The 19,882-nt window shown below is 53.1% G+C and overlaps 1 protein-coding gene across 3 annotated transcripts in view; it reads left to right on the top strand.

Moving 5' to 3' along the window:
- The window catches only part of RBPMS (RNA binding protein, mRNA processing factor), a 139,633-nt gene that overhangs the window by 109,934 nt on the left and 9,817 nt on the right, over positions 1-19,882 (top strand). For all 3 annotated transcript variants that reach the window (XR_012158424.2, XM_073340330.2, XM_073340331.2), the window contains one exon: positions 10,691-10,760. Coding sequence is in view for 2 of the 3 variants with exons in the window: in XM_073340330.2 (XP_073196431.1) it covers positions 10,691-10,753 (63 nt within the window). In the remaining variant the exon portion in view is untranslated. The remainder of the gene's footprint in view (positions 1-10,690; positions 10,761-19,882) is intronic.

The following is a 19,882-nucleotide window of genomic DNA, read 5'->3' as shown; positions in this document are numbered from 1 at the left end:
ATTTGCCCGGGGCACCTGGCTGCTTCTGGACCCACATTCAGAATGTGTTTGCCTAGAGCACCAGGCGACACCGGGGCTACACTCAGAATGGTTGCCAACGGCCCCCAGCCACGTCTGACCCGCACTGCAAACGTTGGTCCATGGCACCCACTGGCTGGAGCTTTGGGTTATTTTATAATATCATTGTGTTTCCACAATGAAAGTGGACTTACAAAAACCACTGGTGAGAAGTTTTCTTCTCTTTCAGCTTGGGCAACTAGAGAAGCGGGGGTTTGCTCATCGCCTTTTGTTCAGAAGTGCACTGAAGGTGGCTGCAAATAGACAAGGGTTTTCCAGATAAGTTCCACAGTACCTTTAAAGACTTCTGGCCCAATCCCATCAGTTTCACTGAGGCAAAACCCCCCTGGAGGTCAATGAGAGCAGGCGCCGTCCATTTATTTACAAGTAATAGTTCACAGTGCAATCCGCAGCGTCTGAATGATCAGAATCCGGCCCTAAAGCAGAGCTCGCCAGTGGAATCTAGCCAATGGGTAAAGCTGTCTCAGGAATATTCAGCCAGCTTTTAATTACCTTATTTAACTTTCTAATTAAAGCTAATTGGGAGAGCAGTTGAGAGCTTTGTAGTATGTTACCTGGGGATCTGAAAGCACTTTCTAAACATTAATTAACCCCCATGAGACGTGTCTCAGTGAGTGAGCGGCTTGGCCAATGACTCACAGCCCAGCATTGCTGTAGCACACAGTAAAACACTGGTTTGCAGTCCCCTGCTCTGGCCAGGAGACAACACAAACAGTTAAGCTCTGGAGGCCATATAATAGAGATGGAAACGAACCTTTTGTGGAGGAGAGCTGAACCCACCAATACTTGCCATTAGGGTTGAGCAAACTGCTTTGCTTCAAAAACCAACTTCAGACTTGGGCGAAAGGCCAGATTTTCAGATACTGCTATTTACGGGAAGAAAGCTGATGAATATTACTGCAGATATATACTTGTCTTATCAAATAGCATTTGACAGGCAAAACCTGCAATGTACCGGAGATGCAGAAAGCTCACTGTGTTGGTGAATTACAAGGAAATGTACTTAGCAGTATGATCCTCCCTTCTCTAACAAGTTTGCAAACGCAAGATACAGAATCATTTAATGTGCATCTTAGTCACGTCTAACTTGAGTAATAAAGCGTGTGTCCGACAGATCTTTATTTCTACTTTATCAGCCACACTAAATCTGATGATTTTGCTCACCGCTTTTATTATTGCAGGGATCTGGGAAATGGAGCAAACAGAAGCAGGATTAGATCTTGCACAGATGAATGTACAGAATTTAAGTCAGCATGCTCTCCACACAACTGTTCTGGGCTGTAATTGAGTGAGCTCTTCCCAGATAAGCGTGGCTAAGCCAAGTCATTGCTGGAATAGGAGCCTGACTACGCTCACCTACGTGCTGCAGGTCATGGCACTGGTGACTGAATGCAGACGCTGCCTCTGTCTGTTGTGAGCCAGCCTGGTGCTAGAGGGCATGCTTTGGCTGGAGGCATTGTCTTTCCAACAAGATGTGAGCCTGAGACTCTGGGGCATTTCTTCCCATTTGATCTCATGGCCCTTGTCCCACTATCAGTTGTCTCTGGGCACATTTTAATTTGCGTAATTAGGCATTCCCCCTACTTAAAATTCTCTGCAGTGGGTAATTTAGGTGTGAAGTCCTTTGCCTCTGTCTATCTTTAACTGTTGTATAGAGTTGCCACGTGCTGTTAAAAATCTTCCATGTTCCAGCCCCACTGCGGTTGCATTTCAATTTGTGCAAATGCTTGGAATTCTTAGAGATGAAAGGCACTTATATTAATATCAGCGATCATTATTATATACCGGCCAGTGCCAGAACTTTAGCTGGTATATGAAGAGATACCAGAGATAAGTTCCTATTCGGCATAATGAAAACACAACTGCAGACTTATAGGTGTGCAGTGATAATGGTCAAGAGATTTTTAAAAACACAGGTAGCCACATAATTTCCTAGTAGCTACCAGCTGAGGAATTTCAAAGGTATGGGTTAGTACCATAAAAGCCAGCTGTGAGCCCTCCAGAGAGAGATGCTAATAGCAGAAGAATGGGACCATTTTCACTAAATTCACACATGTGGGGTAAAAATGTTCCTGTTTCTGAAGAGTCACTGAGAAGGTAGCTCAGATAATGAGTGTGGCTTGGCCCGTGGCAAAGTTCAGGCAAACAGGAATAGAAGTGAAGTGACAGATTTCAGTCCCTAGTGAGGTCAGGAGATGCGCGGTACACATCTGAGGGCCGAACGCGGCCCATGCTCCCAGACAGTAATTCCCTCATTTGTATTGTACCAAGCAAGAGATTGTCATGATACTAGAGCTGTGGATGAGTTATTTCCTATACCACAGGTCCTGGCCACACTCTCAGGGTGAGTGCCTCACACTCACCCGTATGCTGGTTGAAAGGGCCAGAGTGGCATAAAGGGTCCCTAACAGCCCCACTTCTGGGGGCAGGGAGAAGAGGATTCCCCCACTGCAGGGAACCCCATACAAGCCCTGGTGTAGTGGGCAGACTGAGGGCAGAAGAGGTATGCCAGGAGCAGGGCCCGCGGCATGCAGCACTGTGTGGTGTCCCGGCAGTGCTGCAGCCCACAGCACAGCCTGGGGAGACGGCTACAATTAGCCAGGCCCCCCCAGGGCTGTCTGAGTGATGCCAGGGGCCTCTCCAGTCCCCAGAGCAACCCATGCTCAGGACGTGCAGAGGTTGCTTAACCCCCCTCTCCGGGGGCTAGGAATTCTGTGATGCATCTCTCAGAACATCTCGCCCACCAAGGTGAGAGAGAAACAATGGCCTAGCCAGTGCAATGACACTGCAGTGCGTTTAAAGGCAATATAGCACCAGTAGGTACCTCTGCAAGAACAGCTGGGTTCTAGCTGTATTAGGAACTACAGAGCTACTCACCCAGGTCTGGCATCAGCCTTTAACACATGAGCTTAGGGCAAGAGACCATTCTCTGGAGCCGCTGTACCCAGGGATTATTTCAGAGCCCCCAGCACTCTCCCAGCTAACCAAGTTCTTCTTTAGCTCATGCACCAGAGGCCCCTGGCTGTGGTCCTGAAGGTCCCTGGCTTTCAGGGATGACAGGATGTGTTGTAGGTAGCCACAGATGGGGAGAATGGCATTATCTTCTGTTTCCATGGTGGCTCATCTGCCCCTCTGTGGCCATGCGATGTAGCTCCTGGTTGCCCAGAGCTGGGCTAGCCCAGTCTTAAGCAGAGCCGGCTGACCTGTTCTAGCTTCCTGTATTAGTATGAAGCGTGACAGCAGACAGGTAACATAGTGAGTGTGGTGAGTGCATGGAAGTGAGTGTGCAGAGGGGTAGCCGGGAGCCATGCTACAGCACCGCTCCAGGAGCAGGGCGAGCTGCCAGTCCTGGGCACAGCCGTGGGAATTAGACTGTCTTCTGCCTACCTTCTTCCCCTCTTCGTTCTTTCCTTTCTTCCTCTCTGGAAAACACCAGCTCTCAATCATTTTGGATCCCCCTGGGCACCTTTATCCAACCCACAGGATGCACCAATCTCCACCTGCTGCACCCTGACACTGACAGTAGTTACACACATTTACCCTCCCCCCCCCCATTCTATCATATGCTGTCCTAAGCTCTGCCCCAACACACTGTGGTAGCAATGCCCCCCCCGCCCCGACACACACCCACCCCCGGCCCTTACCACCTATCCCAGGAAGGCAACACCAACGCTGCCATTTGACTAGTGAATTCATGGACTCAGAGGCAGCAAACCATAAGTAAGGGGTACGTGTTTCCTTTTATTTCCTCCCCACACACACATTTTTATTACAAATCGGGGCTATTTCAGCATGGCGGGGGAAGACATTCAGAGCCTGTTAAGCCGAGTGGGAGTTAAACAACTACATCTCCTTTTATCCTGCTGGAAATTCAGCCCAGAATTTTCTACCATGAAAAACAAATGCCCATTTCCTCTGCTGATCCGAAGACAGCCATTACCTCCCCCCTCTGGGGAGGTGAGTAGCAGGGGCTTTTGGTGGTGTGCTGCCCGATGGCAATTCTGCGCAGCGTGCAGCCAGGCAGATAAGAGAAGCGATGACATTACCCCCAAACAGTAGATACAGAAACAGCTGATACGGCTTACCAGGTGCCAGTTCTATCTGTTGCCGGCTCCTGGGTCCTTGGGCTGGGTACCCAAGTAATGCCTTGGGAGGGTGCCCACCATTCCACCATGTTCCGATGTGCTGTGGTAACGCCATGGCCAGAGGGAAGCGGGAACGCGTGGAACTGGAGGGGGGAAAACACAGGAATGTTTGTCATGTTCAGAGGAATAAATGACTGAAAAAGGGATCTGTCTGCCTGTCATGGGCTGTGGCCCTAGGACAGTTCCAGTGCTGTTTAATAGGGTTCGGGAAAATTTACCTCCCTTCCCTGTGCTCATGTCGCACCCAGTGAGTTCCGGAGCCATCTCTTTGTTTTGAATGAACCCAAGGATGAAGTACACCCAGCTCCCATGTCCTGGGGGCCAGGGCAATTGTAGCCTAGGTATGGCTGGCCAAGGCGTATGGGACTTTCACTCTCATCTCGAAATCTGCGTAGAGCTGGGAGTCTCCAAGCAGGTAACACACCCCTGCTTTATGGATGGGGCGGGAGAAGGATGCACAGAACCATGGAGTATCGGCACCGTATGGGCGCCTGTATGAACAGCAACCCCAAAGGCTCAGTATGAGCAGATGCAGCTCCACTCAGTCCAGTAACATTGTGGCTGCATTTGGCCCTGGGAGCGTGCCTGCACTGAAGGCTAATTCAGCAAGAGAGCTACCTACGTAACTAGCTCTGTACTCGCAAAAAGAAAAGGAGTACGTGTGGCATCTTAGAGACCAACCAATTTATTATGGTCCTGCTTGTGCCAGAGGCAGGCCACACAGAGGTGGGGCTTCATGGTCCCTACCAGAGTCAGAGCCCACCTGGATTAACAATGAGCTGTAGTTAAAAGGATACTGTCAGCTCCTTTCAGCCTACATTTAACCTACCTTCCAAACAACACAGCCCACCTGGCAAGGCCAGGCTGATAGCACGTTCATAGGGAAAGGGGGTCCCTGCAGAGCCCCAGAAACTGAAGCTGCTGATGCCCAGAGCACACGGAGAGCAGCAGCACAAATGCCCCTGCTGTGCCCCTCGGCCGAGTCATCCAACCAGGGTGCGTTACCTAGCCCACAGCATCCAGACATCCGAATAGCTACCAAGTGTTCCTGGATTACCCTCACAATGCTCCTGGCAGCTAGGGACCCTTATTACCCCATTTACAGACCTGGTTGGGTGAATGGCACCAGGATTTCTACAGGGGTACAAAAATCACGGTGTGAGGAAACTGGGGAGGTAGAGACTGGAGCCAGGGGAAGTGCTGTGCAGCACAGAGTAAGTGTATTCCTGGACCCGGTGGCTGGCCCTCGCTCCAGTGAAAGATGGGAAATGGCAATAAGACCAGAAGTGAAAGAAGAGTAGGCAGGCGCCCACAGGTCGGTAGGGAAGGTCCTGGAGCCAGGAACGCGCGTGGCTAGGAGGAACTTCCTTTGCTTACTAGGCCTTCTTGTTCCATCTGCCTCGAAATGGGGCCTGTGAGCGTTCCAGACGGCTCGGCCCCTAGTTCCACTCAGTGGTTGTATGGCTGCTGTTCAAGAGCTGGGTATTATTAGCTGCTGGTTTGGTCCCCCCCCGTAGGGCCGGCGCTCACAGGTTTATCACGGCTCTCGTGCTTCTGGGTTGTTTGCACCCGTCGATGAATACAGGATGGAAGGTGCCCACACGGGAAGTGTCCCTGATTCCAAATGGCCGCCAACTGCCATGCCAGCGAATGGGGCTAACGCTGACATGATGGGCACCATGTCCCTACAGTCTGCGTGGGTAAGGGAGGCTGCCCTTGAGAAAGATATCTGCCACCTCCCATGGTTTCCAATGAGATTGAAGCCGGGCCCACAGGTAATGTGGCTGTCACTGCATGTTTCAGGGGGCTGGACCGGGCACAGGGACTGTGAGGAGCAGCAGAGACCCTGTGATGGGGAGCGCGGGGGGGGGATCAGGAGTGTGATTTAGAGGTTGCAGGGGCATGCGGGTGCAGGGAGAGGCAGAGGACAGTGATGGAGTGGGAGATGGAGGGGATCCAGTGGCAGTGCCCACAGCCCAGGGCGAGTGTTGGGTACGGGTAGCAGCCAGGGGAAGGACTGCCAACTGGCAAAGGGGTCGTAGGATTCTCTCACAGGATTTCAGCACCTGCCGGAGGAGCTGTTGCTGTGACACGAGAAGCGCCTCTGATCCTGTGTTTTTCGAGGCTGGCAGAGCTCTGTGCGAGAGCCTCGGGCCTGAGGACACAGACCGGCCCTGCCACTAAGCCCTGCCTACATTTATGATGCTAGAGCAGAGAGAGGGTGCTGGGGTAGTGGGAGGGAGGGAGTCAGGGAGGTGGTGCTGCTGGGTTGGAGGGAGGGGAGTGAAGGCAGTAATAGGAAATGGCTGGCAGTTCCCCTATGTTAGGGGTGAGGAGAGGGTGAGGGGAGTTAAAAAGTCAAAAGATGGACTAAGAAGTCTGGCTTGCTGATTTTAAAAACATCTCCTGCTGTGTGGGGGCCAATCATGATTTATAGGAATTTGACTCACGATTTTGGCAATACTGTGTCTGTAGGCAGGAGTGAGCCTGCTGTGCGAGGCACGGCACATACACAGACCTAAGCGTTGGCAACTGTCTCTGTTCACATGATTTTACTTAAGCAAGTAGAACTAACTCTTCAGTGCTTGTATTCAGGGCTGATCTCCTCCACCGAGCCCTGTGGCCTGGGGGCTGGCTGCGAGGGCTGCCAGGCACATTCATGGCACGGAAGCAGCCATTGGTAGAATTCTTGGTGCCCTCCAGGCTCCACGCATACAGGCATGGGCCCGGGCACTGTGTCTGCCACAGCAAGCAGCTTCTCTCAGCCGCTCTGCTCTCAGTGGGGTTGATTTAGGCTGCAGGCTCTTGAGTATGGCACCAGTTCTGCTCCTCTCTTTCTCCACACCAGCAGTCTGGATCCAGACCTGGACTGTGGCCAAGGGGCTAAGGTGTGGCTGATCCCAGTGCCTTGGGTCCAGACTGGGTCACACTTCAAATAGCCAAGGGTATTGCTGATGAGGCTCTTACAGCCTGCAGTGATGCTCATTGCCTGCTTTGAGCACGAGGGCTTTCACAGTTCCTGCTACCTGGACATCCTGCTCATTTGGTTCCCATGTCAACACAACGGCATCCGGGCCCGCTACATGATAAGCCCAGCCTGGCAGAACTGTCGGCAAAAGAGCTCTTGCTCCTTCTCACATCTCTAGCACCAGGGACAGACTCTGCACTAGTCTGCGCAGCGGGCCACACCCGGCTAGTCCCTTAAATCAAGGGCTTCAGAACCTCTCTGATCCACAGTTAGCAGCCTACCATCTGGAGAGCAATCCGCCTGCTACACAGACACCTCTGTCCGCTGGCTACACGCAGACGCCGCCCCACCGGCCTTTGTCCACCTGCTACACGCAGATGCTGCCCTGTGAGCCTCACCCCCTGCTACACACAGACACTGCAAAAGCAACTACAAACAGTAACCGCGAGCGTTAACTATTTTGACGTCCGTGGGACCAGGTAGCTTGCATCCAACAGATTAGTTTAGAAAGTATTGGCAGGCGTGATCTCCGAAACGTTGCTATTCCTGTTTAACAAACCTCAGAACCCTGGGAAAGTTCCAGAGGGCTGGAAAATAGCTAATTTCAGAAAGGTCACTACAGGCCAGTTACCCGGACATCGATCAGTAAATAATTAAAGGCTTGCAGCATAATTAATAACCAGCATGGTTTTATGGAAAACAGGTATTGTCAGGCAAACTTGATATTGGACGAGATAACAAGGTCAGCTGAGAAAAGTAACTGTATTGAGATAACATGCTTAAAACAGGATGAGTTTCAATACAGTCAAATGTGCTCGGGGTGGGCGCAGCGCCCCGGGGCCCCTCGCCTCGAAGCCGGACCCACGGCTGGCCACAGCGCGGTGTCGGAACCGGTAGGCACTAGCCCGCCTCAGCAGGGCAGCACCGCCGAGGGGACTTTTCACATCCCAGTCGGCAGTGCTGCCCAGAGTGACCCAGTGCCTGAAATGCCGTCGCGACCCGAATTTTGAAAACCGGGGCCGCTCTCGTCTGTGCCATGCAGGAGGTCAGACCAGATGGTCTGTCCCATCTGGCCTTATAACCTATGACTCTGATACATTCCTCTCTATCAAAGCTGCCAGCCACAGGGATTAGGAATAAAATACTTTGTCTGGCAGAGAAAGTTTCCCTCCTTAATTTTCAGACCAGTGGTTATTAGGATACTCCAGAGTTCTTACCCAAAGTAGTTTTTCCAGGCCATCTTCATCAGGAGAACAAGCTCAGAGCTTCCTCAGCAAGATCCATGGCTTTCACCTATACAGAAATAGTCAATGCATCCCATGAGGCGAGCAGTCTCCTGACATCTCTACATCCCTCCACCAAACACTGCAGAGCAGAGGTAGTGCCAGATGCTGCACTTGGCCACCAGCTTCTGTCCCATTCTCCCTCAGTGTCTCCTTCCCTTCTGGCTCCACTGATATGCTGTGGATACAAACCAAAATCTGATAACAGCCCCTCCACCCCGAGAGCGCCAAGGGGCCAGCAGCAGTACCTGAACAATGAAATATCAAAAGGTATATTTAAAAATGAGTGTGCAAAAGCGTGGCACATAATTTGTCCATGTAATTACTGCGATTGCATATCCCAATGATCAGTTAGACATTTAACTGCCTATTTGCACATACAAATTATTTGTGCACAATTGTGCTTTCAGGTCCGACATTTCAGGACTCATTAACAGCATCCTCACTGGTTATTAATGAAATAAGCTGATGACATCATAATGGATGCATCGAACAATGATCTCCACGTGCAAGGATCCATGAAACTCCCACTTGTTTCAATTCACATGAGTTTGAGCCCCTGCATTGCGCAATGAATTTCTGGCTTCAAATGAACCCAAAACTTAGTCAAAATCATCAGGTTTCGCCCAACTTCAAATGGCTACAATGAGAATCTTCCAAGTTTTGCATGTCAAAGGGCCCAACTACCCTGGAATGAAACTCAGAGCCAGGAGAGCTGGGGTTGGTTTCAAGCTTCATACTCTCCCCCCACCAGTCCTGCCCAACTCTTCCCTCCCTGAGCCCCTGTCCCCACTGGCGGTCGGAGTGGGCTCTTTTCTTGCCTTTCCGTTCTGCCTTGCTCACATTCAGGCACAAAAGGCATCAGTGGGAAATAGTATGTTTCCATATAGCTGGACAAGGCCGCTCAGCGGCCAAGTGAAAATGGTCCCATTTCACTCTGATGGTTGCGGTTGGACATGTTCCATGCATCCTGGCCTGGGACAGAGAGAGCTGGTACGCAATGAAGCACCTGCAGGACAGAGAGAAAGGGTTTCAAGGCCTGCTTCTGCCACCCCCACGCTGATTAGCACCTTATACAACAGCAGGCCGAGTGACATCGGAGCAGCTCCTCCCCCATGTCAAGGGGAGTCACTCGGCAGAGTCAGGCCCTAATGCAGACCTTGCATTTCACACCCTATTTGTGGGAGCAAAAGCAACTTTTCAGGCCGACCCTGACAGAGTGCCTTCTCCAGAGCCGCGTTCTCAGGGTGCGGTCCCTCCTTCTGCAGCTGTCCCTTTAATAGTGTTGGGTGCTGCACGTGCCGCTGGAAAGAAGCTGTGTCCCCTCAGCACGCAGGCAGTACTGCTTTCCTACACCCACCTACTGGTGCAGCAAAGGAGGGAGAAGCCATCCTTTCAGCAGCGGAGGATACGCTACGATCTTAGCGACGTCTCTGTTGCGTAACAACAGCCCCGCAAGCTCGCCGTCACGTGTGCGTGCTAGAACGCGGTCCTGCGCTGAGTCGAAACGGCACCTCCTCCTTTCCCAGCAGCGCTGCCCACTCTGCAGAGCCAGGGTCCCAGCTGCTAGCGCTCGCCGCTGGAAGAAGCGTTCCCTGCTTTCAGTCCCCCTTGCCCTGCAGAAGGAACAGCCAGGCGCGAATGAGCGCCTCTTTGTGCAGCAGGAAAGGCGCTGTCCATGGAGCGCCAGCGAGTTACTGCTCGGCAAACCTGGCCAACGCCAGGCCCTGGCTTTTATAGGCAGAAAAAACAGTTGTTGTGGCACAGATGGGCCATGGAGCGGTTACAGCATGTTGGGGGGGGAGGGGGCGCGAGAACCGAGAACCCCAGCTCTAAGCCACAGCTCCAACTTCGGGTGCGCAGCTCCGGCACAGATCTGCCCCACATCCAGCCCCACAGGTGTGCTCTGGCAGGGGGCCACGAACACTGGCCTCGGCCCTCCCGTTGAATCCGTTGTGCACCGCCACAGGGTTGCAAGGGGAAATGCACGGGTGACAAAATGTTGGGTCTGCAGCTCTAAACTGCCCAGAACTAGAAGGGGGTGGTGTTTGAAGCAGGGGTTTGGGCCAGGCCTGTTTGGCACTTAGGGTGAGCCCAGAACAGGGCCCAGCTCTCGTCCCCTCTTCGCAGAGACCCAGGATGTGGTTTGTGCAGGAGTTGAAGGCGTGTGATGCACCCTAGCTCATGTTTCACTTCCGCCGCTCTTGTCTTTTCAGATGCGCTGGCTCCCTCCCTCAGAGGCTGCTTCTCAGGGCTGGAAGTCCCGTCAGTTCTGCTGAATACTGTGTAAGTGGATGGCTCGGCGTGGGCTTCGCTTCCCTAGCACCAGCTGGAGGCAATGGCTCCTTCCAACCGTCACTGCGGGCAGGCGAGGAAGGGGATGTCCTGCCATAGCAGAATTCACGTCGCGGCCCCCGGCTCTGGTCGGAGTCTGTAGGTCTGGGAGGAACGGCGGTATCTCCTAACGCATCCCCAGTCCCTACAGTCCTCTCCCTTGCTGTCACTGTCTGATAAAGTGATTCAGTGCCCGCAGATGGCATTAGGGGTGGGTGACGGAGTCCAGGGCTCCAAAACTGCAGTTGAAGGAAGTCACTGGACAGTGCTGTTGGAGTGGCTGTGATGCCATTCATTCAGTACGAGGCTCCCCCCCGGAGCAGAGCCAGGAGGGGACACCGCTGGCTGCAAGGGAGGGTGCAGCACATGGAAAGACAAGCTGTGTGTGTGCGTGTGTAGGCAAAAGGGCGGGCATTCTGCTCTGTGGGACACGGGGAGCCCACGAAGCAGAACCACATCAAAGGGCCAGACAGGGAGAAAATGCCCTAGCTCTGTAGCTTGGAAGGCCAGGAGGAGGCTGCAGGTCTTGTCTGACCTGCATAGCCTAAGCTGTATCCTTCACTCAGGGCGCCTCCCTGTGGGTGCCCTAGAGCAGATCGTTCAGAACGCTCACACGTGCTCAACGAACACCTGTGTTTTCTAAACATTGACTGTGAATCTCTCTCCTTCGGGTGCATGTTTAGCCGAACAGAGAGCTAGCGGGCTCTGCTGCTGGAGTGACTGGTTTAGCCTCCGTCAGGCAAAGATGGCGAACATTTTCGTTCACCATTGCTGTGTGTTTCTATCACACACCCTGGAGAACAGGGCCCCAGGTGAACTAACTAAACCCAACAGGCAGGTCTTAGCTCCGTCATTCCCAGCCTGGCTTTGTCAGAGCCCCAGGCTAATAGCTGGGTGGCTGGGTACCCTGACCCCACAGCCCTTGTGCCCCATGCCTAGAGCCCCTCTATCATCCCCTGGCAGACTTACCCTGCCTCTCCCTATGTCTGGCCTGGCCATGCTCTTTCCTGTCCCTTGTTTTCTCTCCACCTTCTCCCTTTGCACCTTGTTTTCTCTTTCTAGTCTTATCCCCCCGTCATTCCTTGCTCTCCCTGCAGCCCATGGGGTCAGGACCCAGGCTATGGTGGCAGAGCAGACACACAGAGCTGGGGCCTGGCACCCTATGGGCACAAGCTGACCCAGGCCCAGCTGTACTGGGCCCCCTGGAGCAGGGAGGGGAGAGGATTGCAGACACTGCCCACAACTCTGGCCACAGCAGCATGTTTGTGCTGGAGAGTCAGCATGGATTCAGGATCATGCCCAGACACCACTGCTCATCTCCTCGGCCCTGTGCCCCACGGTGCCATGCTGGCAAGGCTGTATTGGGAGCACGCTCTCATAGCTGGCCGCAGTGGGCATGCACCTTCAAAGAGATGTGACGTTAACATATGTCTCACACTGGCAGTCAGCTTCGCAGAGCGTGGCCTGGAGGTGACTAGCAAGGGCTGCCAGGGAAGGCTGGAGAACATAACCCAGGGTTTGGGTGGCTCAGTGCCATGGCTCCGGCTTGTGCGCTCATCCCCAAGCGTTCCTCGTTCACAGGCTCATTGTAGGCACCACGTTCCCTATGCGCCACACAAAGCTGGGGTCCCCACCATCACATTCCTTGTTGAGAGCCGTCTACCTCAGCACTGCAGGAGCCCACAGCTGAGGTCAGAGAGAGGCCTGTGTGCTTGCAGGGCAGGGGTCTTGTAGCACTCGGTGCTCCTGGCCTGAGTTGTCTCTCTTGCTGCGGGGACCTTGTGCCCACGGTAGGCCCTGGCACGCTGAGGGGTGCCCCACGTGCTGCTGCCCTTGTCTATTGCTGACATTTGTGGGTGGTCCCTCATGCAGTTGTATGTGGGGGAGATTCTCCCTGCCAGTGGCCCGGCACTGGCCGATGGCAGTGCAAAGCCGAGAGCAGTCTATCTGAAACACCCAGGCTACCAAGCATGCCCCGCTCCAGACGGCAGGTCTGTCAGTGCCCGTGGAGCTTCTAGCTACTCACCAGTGTCCATAGGGAGTAAATGGCACAAGGAAACTGCCTTTTACCAGCTTCATCACGTTGGGGTATCCTGGTGCCCACTGGTGGGACATGCTGTGGTCTGACTGATGCCCTCGCAGTGACTGTGCCAATCCTCAGCGCATCCTCATTGTCCAGCTGATTACCATCTCAGCAATACTGTTTCTTACTAGACTTGAAAGTGCCTGTAATCTGCGCCCCCTCTCAAAACCATCTCTGCTAAGAAACCATGGGATAGACTTCATTTAGAGAGAGACAACCCTAATAAGCGGATATTTTCTCAGCTGAAAGAATGACTCAGTCACCCTGCCACTGAATGTTCTGCAGGGGTACAGTCAAAGCTGTAACCCAGACTCATTCAGAATGGCACTGAACTACTCAGTAAATCTTCCAGCAGCATGGCCTCTAGTCACCCGTAGACAACATTCACCACACGTCTGAAGATCCTTGTGTGCATACACAGAGAGGTGGGATCACCTCTGCTTATGACATTAGTGAGACCATTAATAGTTACTGTGTCCCACGCTGATGTCTCACATGGCAAAAAGGATGCTAATCAACTGGAGAGGGTTCAGAAAAGAGCTATAGGGATGATGTGCAGTCTGGAAAACCTGCCTTCAGAGAAATACTAAAGCAGCTCAGGCTTCAAGAGAAGGTTGAGAAGTGACTATGACAGCCTGCAAGCCACCTGTATAGGGAGGAGCTTTCTGAGAGCAGAGGACTCTAACCTACAGACCAAGGCAGAACGAGATCCAACAGGTGGAAGTCGAAGCTTAACAGTTTGGACTGGAAATAAGGTGCAAATGTTTAACAGGAATGGTGATTAACTGCTGTAACAAACTACCAAGGGACGGGGTGGATTCTCCATCGCTTGACATCTGTCTCTCTGGACTCTCTCTTTCTAAAATATATGCTCTGGCTCAAACTAAGTTATGGGTTGGATGCAGAGATCGCTGTGTGAGGTTCTCTGGCCTGTGTTAGATGGGGAGGTCAGGCTAGATGATCACAATGGTCCCCTTCAGGCTTTAAAATCTGAATCTAAAAGTGCATACAGAATACAGCTTGCAAAGATTCTCCACAAAGACGAAAGCAAGGAGGCTCCATTCTCTCTGAAATGCACAGATCCTTCCTTACTCTTTACAACATGCATGTCCAAATACAACAAAAGTGTCTTATTAAAAGTTAATGAAAACTCCCTTGGCAGCAGATCAGGCCAGGGTCCATAAATGAAAAACACATGTAGTTACTGAGCACAGATTACAACAGCACAGGGGAGAATTTATTTTATTATACAAATATACTCTTTTGATGCAATCAGTGTTGGAAGAGAAGTTAGAGAAGATACAGTCTGTAAATATTGCAGCCATTTGTGGATAAATAAACTGTGGATATTAAAACAAAAAGTAAAACCGCTAGGCCAGTAGCAGCGCTAGGCCCTAATGCATCTACCAGACTGTTCCCAGGCTTTGCCCACTTTCACAGCACATCAGTCTAAGCTCCTTGTGATTCTTGACATGCAGCTCAGATAAAAGGGTTCAGCAGGCTTCCCACCATACACACGCCGAGGTCACCCACCACTGGTAGCTCCTGGAGTCTGGGCGTACTGTCCCTCCCAGTGATACTGTCTACGGCCAGACAGCCTCCCCCTTTCCCTCACACTCCCCACTAGCTGTGCATTTTACATGTAAAGCTCAATAAACGTGACTGTCACAAATAAAACTCAGGGGATACATTTCTTAAGGGAGATCAGCAAATGCTACCACATCTGGCTAGCTCTGATGTTGTATGTAATGTCCCACTGAGCACCTTCATATGCCCTCAGTGAGAGATTAGTGCCTAGCAAAGGGGCCAGGTTGGCAGGGCTAGGCTGTACATCCTCCACTCAGCCACAGCTCTTCACTAGCCGCAAGCACATTCGGCCCCATCACCGGGCTCCAAGCCTCTTCTGAGGCCCTGCTCTCCCACTCCGATCTGTGCAAGCAGGCCAGAGCCTAGCCCCCTGTGCGCTCAAGCTGTGCCACCTGACCTGAACCCAGCAGGAGGACCTGACTACGAGTGTTGGGCCCGCGTTGGGGCAGGTGGGAAAACAACTGGATCCTCCGGGGCTGCGGTCAGGTTGGCTCTCCGCGTCCTGCCTGGGTGTTGGCGTGGCGGTGGCTGCTGGCCCCGCTCCTGCCGGCTGCCACCACCTCACTATGCTGTGCAGTGAGCGTGCCAAGAAGTCACAGCACCGCTCGCTCCACGGCACACAGAGTCAGCATGGGGCAGCGGCTGTCAGGAGCCGGGCACACAGCTGCAGCCACCACCATGCCAGCCGCACGGGCAGGAAGTGGTGCTGATACTCACTCAGGTTCAGGGGGAAGTGTTGGGTCAGAAAATGATTCAAGCCTCTCGGGCTGGGGCTTGGGTCTGGGTTGGGTTCACATCAGGCTTAGAAAGTAGACCTGAGCAGACCTCTGCTCTGAGGCTGAGGGGAGCAGCAGCAACGGGAAGTCATCCTGACACAGATGGGCTCGGGCCAGTTAGGGCAAGATTTTTTGCAAGCAGCTCGTGCCTTTCAGTGCCCAACTTGAGAGCCCTCAGAAGGGCCTGATCTCCAAGGCTGGATCTGGCCGGCAGTGCTGCAGACTTGTGCCCGGGCACCTGAAAAACAAACACCACAAGCTGCCACAAATTGGATCCCAGACTCACGAGTCGCGTTAGAAAATCTTGGCTTTAATTTCTAAACCTAAGGGTATGTTTTCACGGCAGCTGGGAGTAGTCGTCCCAGCACGGGGAGACCAACATGAGCCAGCTCTGCTCAAGCCAGTGCGTTAAAACCGACAGGTCACGGCTCGGGCTAGCCACCCTGACTATGTGCCCACGGGTCAGGTGGGATTGTGCTCGGGCGGCTAACCCAGGCTGCTGCCACACTGCTACTTCTCGTGCACTGCCTCCAGCAGACTTAGCACAAGTCTGTCCATCCGCACTGGGAAACACCCCGCGCAGTGGCTGTGTGGACGTACCCTAAGATAAACAAATACGTAGAAGAGACCCCAGCACCAGCCAGGTGGGCCACCTCAGAGAGACTCCAGTGCCTCAGAGGGACCTGAGTACCAACCAGGTGGGCCACCTCAGAGAGACCCAGGTGCCTAAGAAAGACCTCCATGCCAGCAAGATACACTGCCTCAGAGAGACTCCAGCACCAACTAGGCGTGCCACCCCAGAGAGACCCCAGTGCCTTGGAGAGACCTGAGTGCCAGCTGGGCATGCTGCCTCAGAGAGATCATAGTGCCTTGGAGAGACCCTGGCACCTAAGACAGACCTCAGCACCACCAAGGTGCACTGCCTCAGAGAGACCCGAGCACCAGCCAGGCATTCCACCTTGGAAAGACCCCAGCACCTCCAAGAGAGCCCAGTGCCTCGTACAGACCCCGGTGCCAGCCAGGCACACCGTCTCGGAGAGAGCCCAGCGCCCCGTACAGACCCCGCGGCCAGCCCGGCACACCGTCTCGGAGAGAGCCCAGCGCCCCGTACAGACCCCGCGGCCAGCCCGGCACACCGTCTCGGAGAGAGCCCAGCGCCCCGTACAGACCCCGCGGCCAGCCCAGCACACCGTCTCCCTGACTGGCAGGGAGAAAGCCTGCATCCCCAGGGATTCATAGATCTGAGACCAGAAAGCACCATTCTGATCATCTAGTCTGACCTCCTGTGTAACTCAGGCCAGAGGACTTCCCCACAATATCTCCTAGAGCAGATCTTTCAGAAAAATATCCCATCCGGATTTTAAAATGGTCACCGATGGAGAATCCACCACGATCCCTGGTAAATTGTTCCAGTGGCTAATTACTCACTTACACCTTGTTTCCAGCCTGAATAGGTCTAGCTGCAACTTCCAGTCATTGGATCGGGTTATCCGTTTCTCTGCTAGACTGAAGAGCCTGCTGTTAAATATTTGTTCCCCACGGAGATACTGATCGCTCAGAGGCTGTCGTGCCCCTCCTTAACGTTGCTGCTCTGCTTGCAAATGGCACATGTTCAGGGCCTAGCTGGCCCCCATGTCTCTGTTCTATGTAGGACACCACGTGCTCTTGGTACCCTGGCAACAAGCGCTCAGATCCTGATCACATTGTCTTGTCAAACCTGTTCAGTTGGACTCCCCTTTGCCCAGCCTCCCATACGTAGGGGTGTGCCCTGGTGTTCCTCCCCACCAGCTGGAAAGAGACCAGCATCCAGGCCCAGGTTAGATTTCTTTCCCTTTCTTCAGTGCTCTGCTTATTGTCTTTGCAAACCAGAAAGGAACGTGTGCAAAAAGCAACACAAACAACAGTTTGGCTCGGGGTTCAGGCTAGTCCTCTGGCAGCTACCAGATAGGGCCCTCTCTGGCTCCACACAGGGTCTGCCCGCTAGCCTGCAGCCTCTTACTCTGGTTACCGTCTCCTCTCTCCTGGTTTCCCCCCTTTATATTGTCCAGCTGAGAGCATGAGCTAATCATGCAGTGCTGATCAGATGCATTAGCTGATTCTCTGCACCTGCCTGCTGGGCTTCTCTCTGGGGCAGGGTCAGCTGCTCTCTGTTCCCCCCCCCACTCCCCAGGACTTAAAGGGGCAGGTTGCGCTATTACATGCCCCCCCGCCCCCCCCAACCCCCAAAAGTGGTGCCCGCAGTGCCTCCTTCCCATGAAAATTGTCTGCATTCACGTGTCTGGCTCCGGACCGGTAGTGACCTGTAAATGCATACAGTTGCAGGGCTAGGTGCCGTTGTATCTGTCTTGGGGTTTGTCTTGCACATAGCATGGTCAGTGATAAGGATGAAATTTGCTCCAAGCAAATGGTACCTCAGGTCCTCAATAGTCCACTCTATCACCAGGCGTTCCTTTTCAAATCACTGCATAGTTTTGGTCCCAGGGCAGGAACTTTCTCCTCAGACGTAACATGAGGGTTCCCCATCCTCAAGGATAGCCCCAACCCCCATTCGGAGGTATCAGTCTGCAGGATGAAGTCCCTAGTAAAGTCCGGGCTACGTGGCACTGGTTTGCTGCAAAGGATTCACTTGATATCCCCAAATGCATCTGCACATGCAGGAGCCCAAGGCTCCTTCTGTGGTGCCTTGTTGTGCAGAAGGTTCGTTAAAGGGACGGTGGTATAAATCGACAATAGTATCCAGCTAGCCCCAGAAAAGATTTTACTTGTCACTTAGTGGCAGAGATTGGCGGGTCTACAAGAGCCTTTACCTTGTCTACCAGCAGCTTGATTCTCCCATTCCCCCAGGGTATCTCAGGTATTTTGTATCTGCATATCCGATCCAACATTTCATGGGGTTGGCAGTGAAGCCCACTTCTCTGAAGGACTAGAGCACCACTCTGACCCACTGGAGATGTTCTGCCCAGATACTTATATAAATCACTTCATCATCCAGGTTGGCCACAGCATATACCCAGTGAGGTAGGAGTAGCTTATCCATAAGTCTTGGAAATGTCGCTGGGCCCCCATGGAGACCAAACGGAAGGGTTTGGAATTGATAGAGGTCATAAGGTGTGGCAAGTGCAGTCAGCTAGTAAGGGCCAGAATTGTTATATATTAGGCCTGCCCCAGTTCATCTCGCATCTCATCAATCCTAAGCATACGATACACATCAAATTTAGAACTTCATTTATTTTGTGGAAGTCAATACAAAACTGAATACTGGGGGTCAGTAGGCCTCAGCCACCTGCTCAAAGGTCTCTAGGAAGGACTCCAGGTCACCCTCTGGTCCCATCTTAGTGTGAGGGATCCTCTTCCCACCCTGGCAGCCTGCACCAACCTGTAGAGTGGGAGGGTCCCAAGCCAATGTTCTGAGCACGAATTGCTGATGACCCTCTTGATGCTTCTGCGGGAACTACGGCTGCTGCTGTGGCAGTCAGGCACTCTGGTGGCCACTGCTTTCCTTTCCACGTCACAGAAGCAGTAAGACCCCTACTTTTCCCCGGGCCATGGAAAGCCACGCCCGCATTCTCCATTACGTGTACCCTGGTGGCTCTAGTCACCAGCTGGAAATAGACAATCAGACAGGCCCAGGTTCATTTTCTGTCCCTGTCTTTGGGGCTCTGTTTATTGTCTTCACAAACAAGATAGACAAGTGTGCAAAAAGCAACACAAACAACCATCTGGGGTGGGGGGGGGTTCAGACTGGGGTCTTCTGGCAGCTACCAGGTGGGGCCCTCTCTGACCCCACAGGGCACCTACACAGGTTTGGTTGGTCTGCCTGCAGTGATTACCAGCTCTGCTCTCCTGGTTTTCCCCCTTTATATTGGCCAGCTGAGAGTGGGGACCAATCATGTGGTGCTGGTCAGCAGCTTCCCAGCATCTGTCTGCTGGGCTTCATGCTAGGGCAGGGTCAGCTCTCCCCAGCCCTCTCCCTTTGGGCTATTAAAGGAGCAGATAGCCCTCTTGCAATGGGCAACAAGCCACTTCTTGCCCATCCAGTTCAGTATTTAGAGCCATCAGCACCATTTCAGGTTGGCCTTTTGTTCCTGGGTGCTAATCCCCCAGACCCTGGGGAAAGAGAACATAGGTTTCATTCCCCTCCCAGCAGCGTACAACGCAGGAGCAATCCAAGGCAGTTACAATACAATGGACTCGTGAGTCCCCTCCTGACTCAACCCCAGTGTGACCACAATGCAGCATCGCGCCCCTCCCATTGGGCCGGGCCCTGCACAATACAGACTAAGAAGCAGTCTGTGCCCCGAAGCGCTTACAAGCCAGCCAGCCTAGACAGCCATAGTGGGGACAGACGGACAGACAGCCAAAATCCCAACGGCGCATCTTGCGAGGTGCTTTTTAACCAGATTGCTCCAGACCCGCCTACCCCGCCCCATCGTCCATCTGCCCCTTCCAAAAAACCCTCCCAGCCCACCCCATAGAAACAAGAGCCAAACAGGAGGAGCCTGTTCCTCTGTCCCAGTCTCACCCACTCGCTAACAGTAACCAGGTCAGAGTCCCACTCCCCTGCCTCCCACCCCACTAACAACTTATAAGATGACGACAAGAAAAATTCCCACCAGTGAAAAATCAAA

This window comes from Lepidochelys kempii, chromosome 4 (genome assembly GCF_965140285.1).
Source record: "Lepidochelys kempii isolate rLepKem1 chromosome 4, rLepKem1.hap1, whole genome shotgun sequence".
Classification (NCBI taxonomy): Eukaryota; Metazoa; Chordata; order Testudines; family Cheloniidae; genus Lepidochelys; species Lepidochelys kempii.
The sequence above is the reverse complement of the archived record's forward strand: the minus strand, read 5'-3'. Positions and strand labels throughout refer to the sequence as shown.